General features: G+C 35.8%; 1 protein-coding gene and 1 non-coding gene across 4 annotated transcripts in view; one reads left to right on the plus strand and one right to left on the minus strand.

Moving 5' to 3' along the window:
* Nucleotides 1-23278, plus strand: part of Ophn1 (oligophrenin 1) — a 370997-nt gene that overhangs the window by 149647 nt on the left and 198072 nt on the right. For all 3 annotated transcript variants that reach the window (XM_077106704.1, XM_077106703.1, XM_077106705.1), the window contains one exon: nucleotides 22739-22840. In XM_077106704.1, the coding sequence (XP_076962819.1) occupies nucleotides 22739-22840 (102 nt within the window). The remainder of the gene's footprint in view (nucleotides 1-22738; nucleotides 22841-23278) is intronic.
* Nucleotides 522-622, minus strand: LOC143639598 (small nucleolar RNA U13). The gene has a single exon (XR_013154742.1). It is a non-coding gene; the product is annotated as a small nucleolar RNA U13 (small nucleolar RNA).

Raw genomic sequence — 23278 nt, forward strand, 5'->3', positions numbered from 1 at the left:
CAAATTGTCTGAGTCAGACATCTGAGTCTGCATTTAACCCACTTCTTGGAGAGTTGGAGCTGATGTGGAAGCTATGCTATAGTGTGTTCTTACCCAACAGATGGGAGGCAAGAGGGCACTGACAGAAGGACACAGGCTTGTCAGTCTTGTTTCTGTTTCTTTTCCACAGAGATCATAGAAGGAACTTTTTTGAAAAGAACCTGTTCTGGAGGTAGATGAGAGTGAAAAAAAAATATAAAAGGTGGAACGAGGCACAAACCTGGCAGTCGGATAGATGAAGCCAAAGGTGTTTGACTTGGCAAGTTTTCCCAAAGGCCATTGCATGCCCTGGGATAGAGGAGAAGGAAGCAGCAGCAAATGACCCCATTGACAGTTTCTAAGAATTTGAATTTCAGATTTTCCCATTTTTGGATGTCTGTGGATACTTCAGTGCATTCAAAGGGAAAGTCAAGTAGTCAATGTGACTGAGAGCTAAGCTCTATCACAGCAATCTTTGAATGATTTTCTTTTTTTATTTTCCATGTTAGGCAGGTAATGTGCCAATGTTGTAACAAAGTTTAGGGGGAGGCACATCTCACACAATAGCATGAACACCCAATCATCACACTTATGAATGAAGGATCTCTTTGAATGATTTTCAAGACAACAACAAACACTTTACAAGCTTTATAATAATAATTGTTGTTGATTAGTACTTACTGTATGCTATCTTAGTTAAGTAGTATTATTCCAAATCTCCAAAATGAGGGTGTCAAGACCCATAATGACCAAATAACTTGTTCAAAGACACATAGACACATAGTTATAGTTATTAACAGAAGAAAGCTTCAAGCAGAATTTTAAAATTTATTTTACTTTTTAATTTTAATTAATTAATTAATTTTAAAAATATTTTTTGTAGATAGACACCATATCTTTATTTATTTAATTTTTTTATGTGGTGCTGAGGATCAAACCCAGTACCTCATATGAGCGAGGCAAATGCTCTACCACTGAGCTATAACCCCAGCCCTTAATTTATTTTTTTTTATTCCTGAGACTGTGCTCTTTCAAATATACTGAATTCTGAACTCAGCTTTTTGGGACTGCTGTGGGAGGGTGAATAAAGGATTAAAAATAACTATTAATAATTAAGTGGGTGAATTTTGTGAATTAAGCGGGTGGATTCACCAACATTATGGTGAGTTTTCATTACTTTATAGAAATGAGAAAAAATGGATTAGAAGTTGTTTTATCCATCACATGGATGAATCTGGTAAACATATGGTTGTGGGAAAAAAAGCATCCCAAATGCTTACCTGCTATAAGACTCAATTTCTATAAAGTTCAAAAATAGGCGAAACTAAGTGATGGTGTTAGAAAGAAGGAAAGTTGTTGCCCCAGATAGGGGTGCTACTGAAAAAAAATGGGACCAAAGGGGGCCTCTGAAAGTGCTGATTATAATTTGTATTTTGATCTGGGAGCTGATAATATGGGTGTTTTTAGATTATAAAAATTCATTGAGATTTGTGTGGAGTATTTTTCAGAGCATGTAATTTTTTTAAAATTAAAAGAATATTAAAAACATCTTCTTGGAAGCACATCTTCCACCACAAGTCTAGTGTGTATGTATAAACAAAGAAGCAGTGGCTGAGGGAAACTTTGTGGGTTTATCTTCCTTGTTATCTTCCTGTAGGGCCTTCCTTCTCTGTTATGACTTTCCCTCCTTTTCACCTCATATGTGAATTTCCTTGAGCAACATGCAGTAATGCTTTACATAGGATAGTGGATCAGACTGCAGATTCTGGAGCAAGACTTACCTGTGTTTGCATCTTGGCTCTTCAGCCTACTAGTTGTTGGGTTTTAGGCATGTCACCTAACTTCTCTAGGCCTCGGTTTCCTTTTCTATAATATGGGATACATTGTAGTCCATGCTGAGTGTCCCTAATCAAAGAAACAGAAATCTGAAATGCTTAAAAATTTAAAAAAAAATGAGCACTGTCCTAATTCCACAAATGGAAAATTCCACACCTGATCCCATGGACTGGGTTATAGTTATTATGCAGACATATCAGAAATATCATATAAAATTACCTTCAGTCTATGTGAATAAGGTGTATATGAATAATAATCAATTTTATACTTAGACTTGGTTCCCATCCCCAAGATATCTTATTATATATGTGCAAATTTATTCCAAAATTGAGAATAATCAGCAATCCAAAATACTTCTGAAAATAAGCCTCTCAGATAAGAGATTCTCAATCTGTAACAACCTTACAGTGTTGCTGTGAAGATTTAAAAGATGTTAATATGCTTAAATGCTTAAAACTGTATCTCACACATAGTTAGCATTATAACAGTGTTAGCTGTTATTGCTTTTCATATTTATAAAATGGACTGATTCTGTTTGTTTTGTATCTTTCCTTTCTGCACTTTTGTAGTTATGAGGTCCATTTAAAAAATATTTATTTTTTAGTTTTAGTTGGACACACTACCTTTATTTTATTTATTTATATGTGGTGCTGAGGATCGAACACAGGGCCTCACATGTACTAGGTGAGCACTCTACCGCTAAGCCACAAAACCAGCCCATGATATTCATTTTTGTTCATATATTTATCATTTTATTTTTACTGTTGTATAGTATTCCATCATGAGATTATACATAGTACATGAAATAAGTACAATTCAGAAAATCAAGGGTCAAATGTTTTCTGTCATATGAAGAAATTACAGAGAAAAGGAAATAAAAAGGGATCACACAAAAATAAAAAGAACAATAGTGTAGAGGAAGGGGATTAAGAGAGAAGGAAGAGGAGAGGGAAAGGGGAGATACTAGGGAATGAAATAGACCTTGATTTCTTTAATCTTGATTCTGTTGATTGATGAGTTGGTTGCTTCCAATTTTTACAATAGGACAAACGTTACTCTTGTGAAAGTGTTTCCCATGTATTCTTGTGCATGTTTGAAAGTTTTTCAGGGTGTATTCCCATTAAAGGAATTTCTGTGTTATAGGATCTATGCATCTTTACTAGATTTATTGACAAATTGATCTTTAAATTGGTTGTATTAATTTATATCATCACTCATCACCAGCAGTTTAAAATAATCATTTTTGTGCTTGACATCCGAGGACAATATATGCTAATTCAGAAAGACCAAGAAAGTTTGGTTCAGTAAATGTTTACTGTATCTCTGTAGATGGAAGAAAGCAAGGTGCACGTGGATGACTGATGTGGTCATATTATTGATAAGATCCTTTTACAGGATAATTTTCCCCTGAAAAATAGAAAAGTGGTCACATTTAACCTGAAGAATGAAGAGTTAAAAGGAAATATCATCATGATTGTCAGTGATAAAGAATGGACTGTGATCTAGGGAAGGATCACATCTGTTTTCCATTTCCTTTGACGTCCTTCAGTAAAGAAAAAAAAATGCATCAGAGAACAGACACACCAATTTTTTTTTCTCTTCTGCAACCAAAGTTAGACTTTTATCTTTCCCTTCTCCTTACCCAGTGTGCTTTCCACTAGAACTGTTTGAAAGCATTTTTGTAATTACATGGGTGATCTTACTCAAATGAGCTGTGCCCATGTGAGCTTGTAACTATTTCTCATATCAGCTGGCTTCAAAGTCACCTCTGAAGTACTAGGAGAGCCAGGGAATCAAGAGCACAACCCTTTGAATTGGATTGTAATTTTAGGATTCCCTGTTTGAGTAAAAGTTCAAAATGTTCTATATGTGACTTGGCTACTAGAGTAGATTCTATCCACATGTGGGTACTGCACACTTAAAAAATTTCTAATTGACCAAGGAACTAAATTTGAAATTTTATTTAATTTTTATAAAGTTAAATTATTGCCTGTGGCTGTTGCCTCTTGTCTAGGTCTAAAAGTATTATAAAATATTTTGTAGATAGAGCATTGACGGGGAACTCACATTTATTCAATGCTAACTATGCATCAGGACCTACATTGTCAAGGCCTATATAATGCCTGTGAAAAAGATAGTATATTTTACAGATGAGCAAAGCAGGGATCAGAGAGGAGAAGAATTTACCCAAAGTCACACAGGCTGCAAAACACCCAAGCCAGGATTTAAATCCAGGACTGTTTTGTTTCTTTTTTGATACTGCAAATAATACCCAGGAGTGCTTTACTACTGAGCCATATCCCAGCCCTTTTAATTTTTTATTTTGAGACAAGGTCTCACTAAGTTGCTTAGGGCCTTGCTAAGTTGCAGAGATGGGTTTGAAATTGTGATCCTCCTGCCTCAGCCTCCCAAGCCAATGGGATTATAGTCATGCGCCACCATGCTGGCGAGGACCCTCTGATTTCTTCAGTTTCAAAGACCATATTATATCCTGAATAGTGTGGTATAATTTTGTTCCTGTTACTGGCTCCAGCTATACATGAGAAAAATTTTAAATTACCTAACAGATAATTAAAATTTTTACTGTTAGTTTCATTAACAAAGGGTTTGTGGAGCTTCAGTATATTAATATTCCAAGGACTTTGACAGTGACTTTCTCTAGTAGTATATTCAGGAAGAGTAGTAAGTGACTGGGAACAAAGTGATAGAGTGAGTAAGTAAGGCTTTTTGTTAGCTCACATCTAAAACTCATTCCTAACAATGCATTAGATAATATATTAGGAAAAAGAACTAACAGGATGTATATAAGGATGGTTCTTGAAGCATTATGGCTCAACTTATGATTTTTCAGCTTTATGATAGTGCAAAAGCAATGGAAATTCAATAGAAACCATACTTCAAATTTTGAAGTTTGATCTTTTCCCATGAGGAGAAGCAATCAATATTCTACCCTGTATTGTGCTGCTAAACTTTAATGGGCAGTGTGTAAGGTGTAGTAAATGCATCTTGACAATATTTTCAACCAATGATGGGTTTACAAGGACATAAGCCCATCAGAAGTCTAGAAGTATCTATCTATCTATCTATCTATCTATCTATCTATCTATCATCTATCTATCTATCTATCTATCTATCATCTATCTATCTATCTATCTATCTATCTATCTATCTATTGATTTTAGGAATCAGTCATGTGATTGTGGGGGTGGGCAAGTCCAAATTTGTAGGGCACGCTGGAGATTCATGGAAGAATTGATGTTGCAGCTCAGATATGAAGGCACTCCTTCTTCTTCAGGTCACTTTAGCCTTTTTTTCTCCTAAAACCTTTGACTACTCGGGTGAGGCCCACATACTTTCTGAATGGTAATCTGCTTTACTTGAATTTATTCAAATGTTATTCTCATCTAAATATCACCTTCACAGCAATCCCAGACTAGTATATTATGAAATATCTGGATACTGTGGACTAGCCAAGTTGAAAATAAATTAGCTATCAAATACCAAAAGAACATTCGTTTTTTTTCCAAGGTTCAGTCACCGGGCTCTAGGTCTTATCTCTGCAATTCTCTTAGACTTTGCCTAAGATGGCTGTCACAGATCAACATATCACATTGTCACACATTAGCAGCCCAGACAGGATGTAAGGAAAAGGGCTTATTTCACAAATCATTTTTTTTCTTTTATCCAGAAAGGAAAATATCTTCCCAAAGCTGCCAGCAGACTTTCCTTGATACCCCATTGGCAACAGCTGAGTTGTGGGTCAACTCTTATGTCAATAATTGGCAAAGACAAATGAATGAGAATACTCAGACTTAGGATACCTGGCTCAAGAGAGAGACACACTTACCTTGAGAACATTGCTTGCCTGCCCAATATGTGAAGAAATAGGAAGAAGAAGGATGGCTATTAAGTTGGCTATGAACAGTGACTGTCATCATGGCCTTTTGAGAATGGAGATATTGGACTCTAACCAGCATCCCTTGGAATATACTCAAAGGGCGTGAAAGAGAAAAAAATCTGGTTTTCTGTCTTGAGTACTTTACTATAGTAATCACAGAGGAGCTTTTCCCATATCCTGTTTTCCAAAGAGATATTATATTGAAGACTTGGTGAAGGGCTGTGGCTCCTTGCAAGGTCCAACAGGAAGTTAGTGCCAGAATTAGGAATAGACACTATTTTCTTCTGACTCCTTTCTTTGTATTGTTTGGATCACATTTCATCATGCAGCAGATCTTAAGCACTTTAAGAACTTATATGGAAATACTTGCTACCTATATAATATAGACCTATTGTGTTTTTCTAATTTAAATTATTATTATCCAGTTTATATTGTAGTTTACATTTAGCACAAGATACCTTTAATGTTATGATTTGAAACTCATTTTTAGATGAGGGAACTGAACCCTAAAATATAAAGTGACCAAAGGGCACCATTTTTTAGTGAGGGAAAATGAGGCCTAAACCCAAATCACCTGACTCCTACTCAGATAATAACACCTTTCTTCAAAGATATTCCATAATTGTAATATTTTAGACATAGATCTTTTTTCTATTTATACACTAATAACCTAAAATCTTGATTCCCCAACACCTTAAACAAAATAAACCCAAAATACTTTGTAATCTTATGAGCAGACTTAAAACTTTGAATAGTGGTATAGTGCTGAGATAATTTTCTAGGCTGAAAGGCATTCCTTTGAATACTCTTTTCTGAATTAATATTTTTTTTTCAAGTGGAATTGCATGTACTTTTTCAGTTTCCTTAGCTGAAGAAGAGAACAGGAGTGACTACAAAGTTTATTATAAAGTTCTATGAATAATATAAGCCAAGACTAGAACCTAATGAGGTCTCCAGATTGCCATTCCAAAAGCCAAGGGATATATTTCTAAATTAATAGATTTCTAAGCCAATAGCTATCCAGACAACTTTGTTCATAGAATGTTCTATATACTTGCCTGTGTTTAACCAAATAATTTATTTGAGAGTTTTGTCTTTTTACTGGCACTATGTTATCAGGCACAATAGTCCTGGAGGAGGTTCATCTTCCAAAGCCAGACTTCCGCTGAAAAAACTCCCTAGGGTAGCATGTCCAGAGCTAATTTTTGCTTATTTATTTGTGTAGCTTAGTGGGTTTGAGAAAAATACACATAGCTGCTTCTTACATTCTTTGACACTTAGAAGAGTTTGCATTATCAGACAATAAGGGAAAATAGTCTTAAACCCCATCCAGAAATTTGTTTATTTATTTTGACATGCTGAGGATTGAACCCAGGGCTTTACTCATGCTAAACATGTGCTCTTAGTGCTACTGAGTTACACCCCAGCTGCACCTACCAGAATTTTATAGCCAAATGGAAATGTTTCAGTATGATGTTTAAAAACATTTTCTTTATTTCCTTGAGTATGTCAAGGATGGTTGTCATCAGTATCATCACTGTCCCTATCAAACATTCAATATATGTTAAGTAGGGCTGGGAATGTAGCTCTGTGGTAGAGTGCTTGCCTAGCATGGGAGAGGCCATGGGTTCTCTGTCCCTAGAATCACAAAGCCAAAAAGCAAGTAATACGTGTTAAGGATTTATCATACATTATATCTTTTGTCTCTTGCAACAATCCTGATGTATATCACAATTTAATTTGGACTACAATCTTTAGTCCTTTAAGAAATTTATCATGCTGAGCATGGGGGTGCACTCCTGTAATCCCACCAGTGTGGGAGGCTGAGGCAGGAGGATCACAAGTATGAAGCCAGCCTCAGCCACTTAGTGAGGCCCTAAGCAACTTAGTGAGATCCTGTCTCAAAATAAAAATGGGCTGAGGATATGGCTTAGTGGTTGAGTACCCTTGAGTTCAATCCTGGTACTAAAAAACAGAAAAGAAAAAAAAAATTATCATGGCCTTAAAATACTTTTCTGAGAACCCCAGAAAACCTTCCCATATGCCATCTATTAAAAGAATAATAACAGCAAATCAATTTAAACCTCAGTGGCAATAAGCATTTATTTGTAGCTCATATATCTGTGCATTGGCTGTAATGACTATTTACCAGAGTTAGATTTGATAGAGCTTGGCTCAGGTCCTGAGTTCCTTCTAGGTCTGTCCATGTGTCTATTTTTCAAGGACTGAGAACTCCCCAAAGCATGTTGTTCTCACAATGATGGCAGCAATGTATGATGGGTAAGCAGAGACATGCCAGGTCCTTTAAACTAGACTCATAGCTGGCACATTGTCTCTTCCTCACAAATTTAATTCACCAAAACAAGTGATATGGCCAGGCCTGATGTCAGTAAGGAAGTGAAATAATTTTTTCTTCTAGCGTGGAACCTGCAGTGTCACCTGACAAAAATACATGGATGGCAGTAGGATTTAGGAACAATAATTAAATCCACCATTCTTTGGCTGAAGGTCAGTGGTGATGAGGAGTCAGAATCAGAGATGCAGAAACAATGTTTTGATGGAGACTGACAGGCTTAGTGGGAAGAGGGTTGGGGTCAGGAGCTCAGGATTTGAGTCCTCACCCTGATAGTTTTTTGATAGACCTTGAGCAAAACTCCTTTTTCCTCACAATAGTTCAACATTAAGGGTCTACATAATTTCTTCATTTAGTATTTTCATTTTCTAGAAAAAAACAATACTAGATTAGAAGGAATGAACTGATTAACCTAAGTTCAAAAAGCTAGGTGGAAACATAGCCAAGACTAGAACCTAATGTACTATTTTAATTCTTAAGTCTTCCTCACTATAGAAGAAAAGGTAATAAGTGGGGGTGGAATGGGGAGAGGTTTCATCTCTCCTCCTTTCCTCATGAAATTAAGGCTGTATTTCTGTGATTGCAATTCCTTCATTGCCATGTTCATCTGTTTTCTATTTCTTCCTAGGACTGAACAAGGGGAGGAAGGGCAAAATCATCATAGCAAAGTTCAAAGTTCAAGTTGTGGAATTATTTCCTGCGTGTAATACTATTTAAATGTTTTATATTGGTAGGGAAAATTGGTAGCATTACTGTCCCCAGAGATCTGAGATGCATTTGTTGTTATGTGATATTTTAAGTGTAGTTATTTCTGGAAGCAGCGTAGTGGGCTAGATATGGTTCCCAGCCCCTCTTGAGTTTATGGCATATGTATACATATTTGCTTATTTGTCAAATGTTCATACAGTACACATTTGATGACAGGTATTCTTCTGAATACAGATGTTAATTGATTTAATCCTCAAAACTAATCTATGAGATAGGGACTCATTTGTTTTATAGATCAAAGTGAAGACATAAACAAACAAACGAAAACACAAAGAAGAGTGACAGCAAAACTCTAAAGCATGGGAAGGCTAAATAACTTTGCAACAGTCATGCACTAGAAAGGAACAGAACTAGTCCTTAAACCCAGGTAGTCTGACTCCAGAGTTTATGCCTTTCAACATTGGACTATGTAGTCGTACTGTCAGTATCATAGCAAATAGACTTCAAAACTGAAGTGACTGACTCTGCTACTTGCTAGTAATGGGACTGAGTCTCATTTTCAAGTGTCAAATATGGCTAAATAATTATACTTATCTCACACAGTTTGAAGGGTTAAATGAGATAGGGTATAAAATACACTTGCCACTGAAACATTGGTTCCATTTCTGTGAACTGCTTCTATAAATTTTTCAAATAATCTTTACGCATATTCCATTTAACTTGTAGACTACAATTTAAACCTTATAGGTTTTATAAACCTTAGGTCAATTGATTTATCAATATGATTTATTCTTTAGCAGTCTGCAAGACCATTTAGTATTGCCTCGTCTGTCTGGCAGGAGGAAAAGAACAATGAGGCTATTTCCCTCAGGGCACATAATAAGAGCCAGTTATCCCATGTGTCTTGATTGTCTGGGAAGTTGCTGAACTGTGTCAGCTATTTTTTTTCCCTACATTTGTCCTTACCTTAAAATAGAACGGAGGGCCTGGGTATGTAGTCAGTGGTAGAGCACCTGCTTGGCATGTATAAGGCCCTAGATTTCATCCCCAGTACTGCAAAAAAGTTAAAAGAAAGTACTGAATTTGAATTTTTGTGCATGGAATTGAGGGTGAATCTTATATGATAGTTCTGAGTTTTCTACTATGTTCATCATTTCTTCTCTTTACCCTCTAGTAGAAAGTTAGTAAATGTTGGTTGGAGTGCCCTTGTGAAGAAGTACCCTAGTATTTTGCTATACACTGAAGTCCATATCCTGCTCATAGAAGCATTACCCTCTGTACAAAGAGGGACACACTGCCTACACAAGATTCTGCCTATGTTGTATGATGGGATCACCAGGGACTGGTGCAAGTGGGTGGAGGAGGTTATATAAGCTTACATCCTCTTCCAAGTGGGAGGAGGAGAGAGAAAACAGCTGTCAGCTTCACAGCTGGTCTTTTCAGCCCAAGCGATCCCAGCTTCTTTGGCCAGAGAAAGAGCCTCCTCAGTACATAGAAGGGAGATTTGCTAAACTGGAACCAATGTCTTAAACCGTTGGCAACTTTTGTTAACTTCCTCTAGCCAGGACAGAAGTTTGTTGGCTCTGGTTGCCTGGACATGATGTTCTCTGGGCATTTTGTGTGGTCCTCAAGTAACCACCACCTAGTTGCTCATCTGTACAAGATTCTCATTGTAGAATTGTGCAAAGCTTATTAATATTCAGACTTTTGGTTTGTTCTTGCCTCAGTGTCTACTTCAGTACATCAAATGAAAAGAAAAAAGACTGAAAAGAAAGAAAAGAAAGAAATCCTTTAAAAGCAGATTACAAGAAACAACAATCTCCATTGTCACTTTGTTCTTCATTTATTTCAACTCTGTTTGTGAAGGACATTGCTGCCGCATTAGTTAACTTCAGAATTTCTCTTTACACCTAAAAGTAATATTGGCCTTTTGGGGTATCTTGTCCTTAATCTGGACTATAGGGATCTTGAAGGCTAGTTCCAGTGCCCTTTCATCTGGACTTACTTCAGAGGAAAAATAGTTAGCACAGATAAAATAATCTGTATGACTGAGATGATGAGTTTATGCTTAAGATGCAAAACTACTGAATAAAAGAATTGTAGTTTGAATATACCCTTAATGCCTTGATGAATTATTCTAATGATTTTTCTATAGCAATTCTAGTGCAAATAAATAATATTAATGTGTACTCACATAAAAATGATGCAGTGATAGTATTTCTATTTATTGAGCATCTAAATTACTAATATGTTAATATGATAATATAATTATTATATTATATCCCTCCTTCCTTTCCTTTCCTGAAATTTATCCATTCCTTTCTTGCCTCATATTTTTCTTTCATTCTCACATTCTTTCTGTCTCCATCTGTCTCCATCACTCAACATATACATATTTATATATGGGGTTATAGAGATAAACATGGCATGATACCTGCTCTCAAAGAACTCAGTATAGACAAGCAAATTGACAATGACAGTCCATTGAGGTTGATGCTAAGATATCATTATGCATAAACATTGAAGTAACAGACGGGACATAGAAAAGACTCTATTAAACTGGAGGCATGGAATATTAAAGGATGAATTGGAGCTAGGTATAGAAGTAGAGTGTGAGGGGAGACTGTGTTAAGTAAAAGGCACAGTTTATACCAAGATAGAAGGCTGGGCTGGGTGTGGTGGCACATACCTGTAATCCCAATGACTCAGGAGGCTGAGGCAGGAGGATTGCAGGTTCGAGTCCAGTCTTGGGAACTTAGTGAGGTCCTGAGCAACTTAGCAAAATCCTGTCTCAAAATAGAAAATGAAGGGGGTAGGGGATGTGCCTCAGTGGTTGAGTGCCCCTGGGTTCAGTCCCTGGTGGAAAATAAAAATAGAAGGCTATTAAAATACCTATCATGTTTGTAAAAGATTTTATATATCTTCTCAAGTTATGTTAACTTAGTATTGTGGTCAATACTGAAGGTATTTAAGCAGGGGCAGGCATGTGATTTATAGATTTCTCCATCTCTTACTGGCTGTATGACCTTGAGTAATCCATGTGAGGTTTAGTCTCCTCATTTGTAAAACAATAATATTCATGTTTATTACAAGGCATTGGACCAAATGCCCAGACTCTGTGTGTTATATTAGAGCTACCCAGAAAATATTAGATTCTTTTTCTTTGGTTCTCATCTTTGATTTTTCTGTACTACATGGTAGTAATGTATCAAGTGAATTGTGAGCATTTATTATGATAGATTATAGGGTTAGAGTTGAATAAAACACTGCTAATGGCTTTAAGGAGGTCAAAGGTATGTAACTATAATAACCACAGAAACCTGATTTCTTGTCTTCTTCATGCCATTAGTTAGGCATCAATCTCATTTTCTAGCCCTCTACAAAAATCCTTTCCATCCCTGCCCATATTTGCTTTCTCCTCCCCCCATCTCAGATAATGTCCTGGCCCTTCTCCTATCCATGGGTGATTTCTTCACTTGGGTTTTTTATCCCTTCCCCTTCATTTATCTTTTTCTCTGTATTGGAAAGCAATTATATCCATCCCTCCTGTATTAAAGACAGAGCCTCATGCTTTTCCCAAAGGCCAGGAGAGACCACACTATAACAATTGTGGCCCAACTGGTGATAGTCAAAAAATTGTAGCAAAAGGAATTCAGAGTGAACATTATTTAGAAATGGAGGTCAGTGGCTTCAGGTGGTCTGTTAACCAGGAGAGAGGTGCCTAGGTCAGTAGTTGAGAAGGAGAGAATTATGGGAAAGATCAAGGTTGTCTAGAACCAAATTGGATATAGGTGTAGTGGACCTGATTACCAGTGGAGGGCCCGAGGCACAGGAAGTTTGTGACTCATCTGAAATATAAAATAAAGAACTAGGTATTATGAACCAGGTAGAAATTCTGATATCTCAAATGGAATACAAAAGCAAAGTCATGAAAGAGGCTATGAGTGCAGAACTCTCAATCCATCTTCTCTCCTGGAAAGTCTGTTTTCAACCACTAGAGCCAGGCCAGCCCTGTATGGCATATCAAGTTGCCTCCATTCCTGGGAGGAGAAGGAACTAGATAGCTAAGATTTGTAATATTAATAAGGAACTATTGGAGAAAGGACATTCTAATTAGAGGAAATCACAAAGGCATAAGCACAGTATGAAACAGCGTGAAGCTGGGCATGTTGGCACTTTTAAAAGGTCAAAACACTAGTAATTGATAGAATCAAGTTTTGAGTTTGGGTCTGTCTCATCCTGAGCTTGTGAATTATTTTATTGTTATGAAATATATAAAGTTCATCTTTTAAATAATTTTTAAATTTAAAATTCAGTGATATGGTCTGTATTCAGAATGATGTGTTACCATCACCAGTGCATATTTCCAAAATCCTTTTTCTTATGCCAAGTAGAAATTCTGTGTCCTTTTAACAGTAATATCCCACTCTGATCTCCCTGTAGACCCTAGGAAATTCTGATTTAATTTCTGTCTTTTTGAATTTTCTTATATTTTTCAAATGTATTAGCATATAGCTATTCATAACTCATCTTTTCAAGAAATCTGTCATATCTGCAATATTTCACTTATTCTGTAACCTATATTGTATTTATTTTCATTTTCTCTTTCCGTGATCAGCCTTTCAAATGGGACCATACAATATTTTTCTTTTGTTGTCTCAATTAGCATAAATATTTTCTTTTTTTTAGGGAGGTGGTACCTGGAATTGAACTGAGGGGCACTTGACCCCTGAGCCACATCCATAGCCCCATTTTGTATTTTATTTAGAGACAGGGTCTCACTGAGTTGCTTAGTGCCTTTTTGTTGCTGAGGCTGGCTTTGAACTTGCAGTCCTCCTGCCTCAGAATCTGGAGTCACTGGGATTACAGGTGTGAGCCTCTGCACCTGGCTAGCATAATATTTTCAGCATTCATCTGTGTTGTGCCAGGTGTTAAAATTTCCTTCTTTTTTATTACTGAATATCCTTTCATTTTATTTATATACCATGAACATGGCAACAATTGTCTATTTATGTTCCTATTATCAATTCTTTTGAGCATACATCTAGTAGCAGAATTACTGGATTATATGGTAATTCTCTGCTTAAATTTTTGAGGAAATGACAAAATGTTTATCAAGGTGTTATATCCCTTTACATTTACAAATATTCCAATTTCTCCATATCCTCAACAACACTTCATTTCCATGAATTTTATTATAAGCATCATAGTAGGTATAATATGGTCATACCTTTGTAATTTTGATTTGCATTTCCAATGACTAATGATATTGAATTTCTTTTCATGTGGAGGATGTCCATTTGAATTTTGCCCGTGGTTTTGGCTTATTGTTGTTGATTTGTAAGTGTTCTTTCTATATTCTGGATACTAGACCCTTTTTAGATATATGTGCATATTTGTGCATAATTTTACATAAATGAGATCATATCACATTTATATGTTAGTAACTTTTTTTCTAGTGTCATAAATAACCTTTAAGTTATTTAATATAAATTTATGTCATAATTTGTAATGATGATTGATGTACCATTACCTAAATGAATCATGCAACTATAAAGTGCAAAAAAATTGGCACAAGAAAATTCAGACTTTGAGTAAAACTGATACATGTTATAGAAATTGAAATGGCACTCCAAAACTTCCTTTCCCTTTATGTCTGAACAAAAAGTTGTTCCTGTATGGCTTTTCTGTTGAGTTCTATCAAATTTTTTTTAAGAGAGAGAGAGAGAGAGAGAGAGAGAATTTATTTTTAATGTTTATTTTTTAGTTATCGGCGGACACAACATCTTTGTTTGTATGTGGTACTGAGGATCGAACCTGGGCCGCATGCATGCCAGGCGAGCACACTACCACTTGAGCCACATCCCCAGCCCAGAGTTCTATCAAATTTTTGAGGAAACAATTATTACGAGTATACAAATTTTAATTTTCTGGAAAATAGGAAAGTATAAAAATTATCTAGGACATTTTGTAATGGTACTGTATATGCTCAAGCTTATTGTATTCTTAAGATTTTGCCACTTATTTTCCCTGTAGCATTAATAGCAGTTTCTGAAACACACGTTAAAAAGTTCTATTACAATTGCTGCTTTATCTATTTTATCAACTTTCTATATTTTCAGAATTTCTGTTACAGCATTATTAATAATAACAAAGAAAAACTGAAGAAAATTTTATCCTAAAAGCAGCCTGAATTATGAGAAAAGGACAATATGAGAACATAAACAAAAGGCTCATTGTACTTATGAGTACAGTTTCAAAGTCTTAAATAAACTATCAACTCATTGAATCTAACAGTGTTAAAAATATATCATGAATAATGAAAATTTATCTCTGGAATTGCCCCTCCCCCAAAAAATCAGACTTGGAAATCAGTCAGTATAACTCCCTTCTTTCTTAGTGTAAAGAAGAAATATCATGTGTTTATCTTAGTAAACCTAGATTTGAAGGGAAATTTCTTAACTCAATAATTGTTATATGACAGAAGCCTACATCAAACATACCTAACAGAGAAATTCCTCTTAGGATGAGGAACTGAAAAGGATGTGCATTCCTCTGGTACCATTTAACCCAATTCTGGAGGACCTGGTTGGTGCTATGCAAATGTAGAGGTATGAAGGTGGTATGGTAATTTATAAACTTGGCATTATTTTCAGAAGATATAACAATTTAGAAAAAATCAGAATCATCAATAAATTTATCAGGCCTAATATGAAATTTAGGCAGGATAGAAATTAGAAGTCCTGTATAAAAATCAATATTATTTTTAGCACTTGAAATAATTAGCCAGTAATTGTGATGAGTGATAATATCATTCACATTAGCAATAAGAACTCTAAAGTATATAGCACTTATTTATAACAGGAATACTTAAGACCACAGTGAATAAAAATGTCTAGTAAAGGAAATGGATCAAAATCAAAATAAAATCTGAATAGACATAAGACATTTCATGTTCTCACACATTTTGCATTAATATTGGATAGATGTTAATTTTCCTCAATAAATTTAAAATTATAATTTAGTCAGATTTTGTCCTAATATTTATTTGTCTCTATTAAAGTTCACAAATAGCTAAGCCAACCTCAAAAAAAGAAAACGAAAACAAGGAGATTTTTCTTAACAGGCCCTATAACATCCTACAAAGTCAATGGAGTTGAAAACAGTTTGGTGGGAATGGAACCACCATTTGAACCAGCTATTCCCCTTCTCGGACTATTCCCCAAAGACCTTAAAAGAGTGTACTATAGGGATACAGCTACATTGATGTTCATAGCAGCACAATTCACAATAGCTAGACTGTGGAACCAACCTAGATGCCCTTCAACAGATAAATGGATAAAAAAATGTGGCATTTATACACAATGGAGTATTACTCAGCACTAAAAAAATGACAAAATCATGGCATTTGCAGGGAAATGGATGGCATTAGAGCAGATTATGCTAAGTGAAGCTAGCCAATCCCTAAAAAACAAATGCCAAATGTCTTCTTTGATATAAGGAGGGAAACTAAGAACAGAGCAGGGAGGAAGAGCATGAGAAGAAGATTACCATTAAACAGGGACGAGAGGTGGGAGGGAATGGGAGAGAGAAGGGAAATTGCATGGAAATGGAAGGAGACCCTCATTATTATACAAAGTTACATATAAGAGGAAGTGTGGGGAAAGGGAAAAAACAAGGGAGAGAAATGAATTACAGTAGATGGGGTAGAGATAGAAGATGGGAGGGGAGGGGAGGGGGGATAGCAGAGGATAGGAAAGGCAGCATAATACAACAGTCACTAGTATGGCAATATGTAAAAAAGTGGATGTGTAACCGATGTGATTCTGCAATCTGTATACGGGGTAAAAATGGGAGTTCATAACCCACTTGAATCAAATGTATGAAATATGATATGTCAAGAGCTTTGTAATGTTTTGAACAACCAATAAAAAAAGAAAATAAACAGTTTGGTATGGCCCTCAAATAGAAGACTAGTGGTACAAAACAGAGCTCACAGACACAACCATATAGTCTTTTAATGTAAGACTAAAACACTACTTCAAATTGTTGGGGACTGGAAAATTTGGGAAAACTAAATCACTAAATAGGGAAATATAAAACTGGATTTCTACCTAACACGAAAAACAGATATGGGCTCCAGGTGGAATAAAGGGCCAGAAGTGAAAGGTAAACTCAAGGGTGCTTTGTGTTGCCTATGATGATGGAAGAGGAAATTCAAGGTCCCAAGAGTTCTTCAAAACTAACAGGAATAATGCCTTTCCATGGTTTCTTGTTTTACTTTGTTTTGTGGACTCTGTACAGGTCTTGCTTCAATTTTTTTGTACTGGAAAACAAATCCTGGGGCACTTTTAACCACTGAGATGCATACCCAGGCTTTTTTGGGGGGGAGTAGGGGAAAGGGATCTCCCTAAATTTCTGAGGGTCTCACTGATTTGCTGAGGCTGGTCTTTAACTTATGATCCTCTTGCCTCAGCCTCCCAAGTTTCTGGAATTACTGGTATGCACCATTGTGCCCAGCCAGGTCTTGCAATTGAGTTTTAAAAGTTAAACAATTCTTTATACAGAATATTAGATTTTTAGTTCAAAGTAAGTGTATCTTATCAACCATACTTCCAGAAATGGAAATGTCCCCTTTTTTTCATTTCAGTCTATAGAGATTGAGCTTCCTGGTTGGGAAGAAAGTGCTGCAGTATATATTCTACCTCTTTTTTTCCTTGACCCTTCCTGCCTTGTGAGATTTAAGAATTCCTGCTGGAATCATTTAGTCATTTTTATTATTTTTGTTGTGAGAGATATGGAGTGTTAACAATTCATAAAAATACTCACTGATTTTTGTATAATATTCAAATTTCAAGAGAAAGTTTAAATAATAGGTGACATTTGCCAGACACAAGAGAATCTGCTCCTTTGCAGGCTTTTTGTTAAAGGACAGCCTTTGACTGTTTTGCCATATGAATCTCTGATCTACCATGAAGCTGGTGACTTTATTTCTAGTACATGTTTTGGCAGTACATAGTAAGTTTTAGATTATGCAACTAATTTTTGAGAAGGAAAAAATGTTTGCCACAATATCTGACTTCTCATGTTTGTTTGAAGCACATAGAATATTTATTGCTGAGTAACCCAACAGTTTAGGGCTGTAATGGTTTAGACTATTCAACAATACAGAATAGACTAAGTACAAGGAAACTAAGTTGGAAGCATGATTAGTACATCCTCTAACCCAGATTGAAAAGCATTTCATAGTCATATACACAATCTTCATTAATTGTCAGGTGTTGGAATTCACTGTGATGCACACACAAGAGGCTAATTTAAAAAAAAAACTATAACTATACAGCAGAAAGATCAGTAGAGATAAGGGAACAGGGGAAGGGAGAAAAAAAGGGAAAGGGGAAATACTGTGGAATGAATTACAACAAATTATATTTATTTTTACACTTTTTTTAGTTGTAGATGGACACAATACCTTTATTTTATTTGTTTTTATTTTTATGTGGTGCTAGGGATTGAACCCAGTGCCTCATGCCTGTTTGGCAAGCACTCTATTGCTGAGCCACTACCCTGGCCCCTAGAACAAATTATATTTCATGCTTTCTGGAAGTATGGTTGATAAGATACACTTACTTTGAACTAAAAATCTAATATTCTGTATAAAGAATTGTTTAACTTTTAAAACTCAATTGCAAGAACTGGCTGGGCACAATGGTGCATACCAGTAAATGAATCCTAATGCTAAAAAGAACCAATAGAAAAGCATTTAATTTCTACTAAGGCGTAGAGTTACAAGAACTGAATTTAAAGACTGAAAGGTTTCATCAAGTACCCACTAGGAGGGATGGAGAGAGACCTTTTTTTTTTTTTAACTTGAGGACTTATCAGGAAATCTATATATCTCTGAAATGATGCAGAATCCTATAAACTTAGAATTCTATATCTAGCCAAACTATCAATTAAAAATGAAAGTCAGTAAATAAATTTTAAACATGAAAATTTCTCAAAAACTCACATATATGCCCTTTTCAGGTATCTATATATGAATGGATTTTATGGTAACACAAAAATAAATAGGAGAAATGAACATGGAATATGGCAGAAAAATGGAAAAGTAGCAACATAGAAGAGACACAAGGGGAATCCTAGGCTCAAGGTGAAAGGAGAACCCTCCCCAAATGATAATTGGGTACTTAGACTACAGGTCCAGAATAGTACATCAGAAGTTTCTAGGTAATACTATTTTTAAACCAAGTGATATCAATGAACATATTGAGACTCAGAGAACTGGAAGAGAGGTAGAGATTAAATCAGTGAGTACTGAGCATGTTGAAAACTAATCAACAATTAATCAAAGCTAAACAAAAGTCGATTATTGAATTTAACAAATAAAAACATTGCATAGGAAGTAATATAAATCATATTCTACGTTATGGATCATCTAAAAATAATGTTTATATAGTCACAATTATGTAAATATTGAATAGATATCAAAATTACAAGAAGAGTACATAAGGAGTATGAGAGAAAGGGAAGTGTGTGTGTAGGGGGAAGTGGTATGAAGTGATGATGGTGCTGGGGATTGTAATGGTACAGGAAGAGGGGAGACAGCAGAATCCATATTTTCTGTAATGGGAAGTTAATAAATAATGCATACAAATTAACATTTAAGAAATTGCAACTAGGAATTTTATTCTGAGATGTTAGAGATGTGGAAGTAAATACTAAAAGAATTGGCTTAATGACGTGAAAGTGGACTGGGCACAGTGGGCAGAACTGTAACCCCATAGCTAGGGAGGCTGAGGCAGGAGGATTGCAAGTTCAAAGCTAGCCTCAGAAACTTAGTGAGAAACTGTTTGAACTCAGAGACGCTTAACCACTGAGCCGCATCCCCAGCTCTTTTTTGTATTTTATTTAGAGACAGGGTCTCACTGAGTTGCTTAGTGCCTCGGTTGTGCTGAGGCTGGCTTTGAACTTGTGATCCTCCTGCCTCAGCCTCCTGAGCTGCTGGGAATACAAGCCTGGCAAATATCCTTGGTTTTAATCAGTGTTGGGATATCCCAAAAGTAGTAGGCTTAGGTCACTGTTTGTTGAATTTAGTAGAATTAAATGTAAGTGCACTCATGAAGAAATATAAAATATGAATAGACCCATGACAAGCAATAGAAAGAAGTTAGAGCCTTATATTACACCATGGTCAAAAGTTAACTCAACATGAATATATAAGATTAAACTGTAAAATGTGAAACTCTGAGGAGAAATATTATGCAGCAGTTTGTTAGCTATACCACCAAAAGAATGAGCAACCATAGAAAAAATAGGCTTCACAAAATTAAAAACTTTTATTCTCCAAAGGATACTATCAAGAAAATGCCAAGATAACTGAAATAGTGGGAAAAATACTTGCAAACATAATATTGAGAATATGTAAAATGAATTCTTATAACTCAATAATAAAATGATAAATCTAATTTTAAAATGGCCAAAGTAGTTCAATAAACATCCTTCGAAGAATATATACAAAGGGTTCATTAATACATGAAAAGCCATGTTACATGATTAGTCAGTAGGAAAATGTAAATCAATCTTCAGTGAGATACCACTTCACTTCCATGTTAGTTACATTTTGGTGAGGATGTAAAGGTATTGGAACTCTATACATATTCCTGTGTGAATGTACTCCAATTCTGGAAAGGCAGTCTGTCAATTCCTCAAAAGGTCAATTCCATGGGATGTATTTGTGCATCTCTATAATCCCAGTGCTTTGGGAGGCTGAGGCAGGAATATCCCAAATTAAAAGATTGCCTCAGTAAGTTAGCCATACCCTGTCTCAAAATAAATAAATGAATTGAAAAGGGCTTGGGCTGTGGCTCGATGTTTAGGTTCAATCCATGGCACCAAAAAACAAAACAAAAACAAAAATAAAACAAAACAAAAAGTCAATTCCTCATTCCTAGATATACGCTCCAGGAAACTGAAAACATGAACACAGAAAATTCTGTACATGAATATCCATAGCAGTATCATATAACCAAAAGATAATAAAAAAATGTGCATCAGCTGATGAATTGATAACATATATAGTATATCCATATACTCAAATGTTTTCCCATCATAGAAAAGGATGATATACTGATAATGTGCTACAAGTTGGATGAATCTAGAAAACACGTTAAGCAAAAGAAGCCAGTCATGCAAGGCCATAATGCACGATTCCAGTTACATGAAAAGTCTAGAATACAAAAATCCATGTATTTTAGACTGTGGCTTTTTGAAGGTGGGCTTGGTAAAATAATGAGGAGTGACTGCTAATGTGTATGGGGTTTCTTTTGAGGTAATTGAAATATTTGAAAGTTGGATAGCAGTGATAGTTATACACATTTGTGAATACACTGAAAAAAATACTGAATTGTATACTTCAAGGACATGAATTTTATGATGTGAGTTATGTCTCATGGTTTTTATTTAAAAATGGAAGTATAGGAGAAATTGGCCCATGAAATTTTATCTATTCCTGGAGAATGTGCTGGCTCCCATGCTTTCCTCAAATAATCATTACTTTAAATTGTTTTAGCAGCTGGAGGAACAGTTTTCCCTATGTTTTGTGTGAAAATCTCTACCTTCTGTGTTTTGATGTTTTAGGGCCAGAACAATAGACCTGCCTCCACTTTGTTCACAGAACTTCCTGATCATTGATTTATTAGCCCCCCGAGTTTTATTTCCCCCATGATCATTTGGGCTGTATTTCACTATTGGAAGGAGTCAGATGGATCTGTATATTATGTGACTTTGAATAAGTTATTTCACCTCATTTGAACCTTCATTTCTTTACCATATCTACTTTTGAGTGTTGTTAAGACTGAAAGTGATAATAGATTTCAAATATCCATTATAATGCCCAGCCTGATGGAGTCCTCAGTTAATGTTGTCTTTCTCCCTACTTTTTTCTTTCCATTAAAAAAATAATGTAGTCAAAAGCATATTCCTTGTAGGAATCGGATCACAGGTCACTGATCACTCTGCTCTTACCTAGCTTCCTGCACAATAAACCATAGGTGAGGTTTTTTTCCCTTCTCACCTCTGCATCTTTACTAGTATTTGGAACATTGTAGGGAGGTGCTCAGGGAGTTTGGATTTCCTATGAATGAAGCAACATAAGCCCTTTATGTGGATTTCCTAACCTGGTGCTGAGAAAAATTGCAATGTCAGCAGTAGTCTGTGACAAATGGTCATTTTTAGTGTTATTTGGAGACTGTGTGACTTCGACTTGTGCTGAGCAGCAGAGAACTTAATTAAATATCATTTCCAAGCAGAATGAAGACCAAGTCCTCCATCACTTGTAAAGCTTTGGAATATTGCTTTGCAGCTAAATCTTCCAGGGTTCCCCCTCATCCCATTGCTAACGTCAGCTTTTAATATATAACAGTGAAATGCTGAATAATACTGAAGAATTCATTCAAAGAGACAGTCCTGGTTCCTATTGTCTTAAAAATGTTTGACATATTATGAGGCTTTCTGAATGCATTGTAGATAAACCTTTCCAAGATATATTTAGTTCACGCTTGTGTTCCTTCTTCCTTTTAAAAAATGAATGAGTGATTAATGCATGCATAAAACAATAGAGGGAAGAAAAGGTAACTATCACAGTGGCCCCTTTTAAATGCCATTTTCTGAGCTGCATCTCCCAGAGCCTTCAGCTATGCCAATATGACCTGACCTTTCTGGATTTAGAATGGTTTGGGGTTATATTTGAGGAAGTCCAAACTGCTGAGCCTGTTGCAAAAGCAAATTCTCTGCTGGCATTTTTCTTCCTTCCCAGGAGCTAGAGGAATTGACCACATGAAACCCGATACTCTCTTCTTCATTCACATTTCTAAGTCCACAGAACTAAAATGACATTTAATCTGTACCTTCTCTCCCATGTGTAGGAGCGGAAAAAGAAATTTGAAAAGGATGGTGAAAGGTTTTATTCTTTACTGGACCGGCACTTACATCTGTCATCTAAAAAGAAAGAATCTCAATTACAAGAGGTATGTTTCAGAAACCTTGCTCCTAACTTCTATTAGTAGCTATGCCTTAGAAACAGTGACAACTTTCTGTTGCAAGGATTTCCCCAAACTCTGTCTCAGGAGGGAACCATGTGAATTAGGAGCTCTTTTAGTTAAAAACCTGGCCTGGGAACTCAGGCCCTCTGATTTCTTGAGCCAGCTCTTCCAGCAACTCCCTGTTTGACCTTGGATAAGGTACTTCATTCTTGGCTTCAGTCCTGCTATGTGTAAGAGGAGTGGAACTCAGTGACAATTTCACGTTTCTCAGTCTCTGTTTCTAAATTCCACAAGAGGAAAGAACTAAATTAGTGCTGTGTTTGGATGATCAGGAAGAGATCTTCTATATTTTTCCCTGAGATCTTTCATTACCTTTTTGGGTGGGAGGGGAAGAGGAATGCTGCACTGGGACTACTACTTATA

The sequence above is a fragment of the Callospermophilus lateralis genome, chromosome X, assembly GCF_048772815.1.
Source record: "Callospermophilus lateralis isolate mCalLat2 chromosome X, mCalLat2.hap1, whole genome shotgun sequence".
Classification (NCBI taxonomy): domain Eukaryota; kingdom Metazoa; phylum Chordata; class Mammalia; order Rodentia; family Sciuridae; genus Callospermophilus; species Callospermophilus lateralis.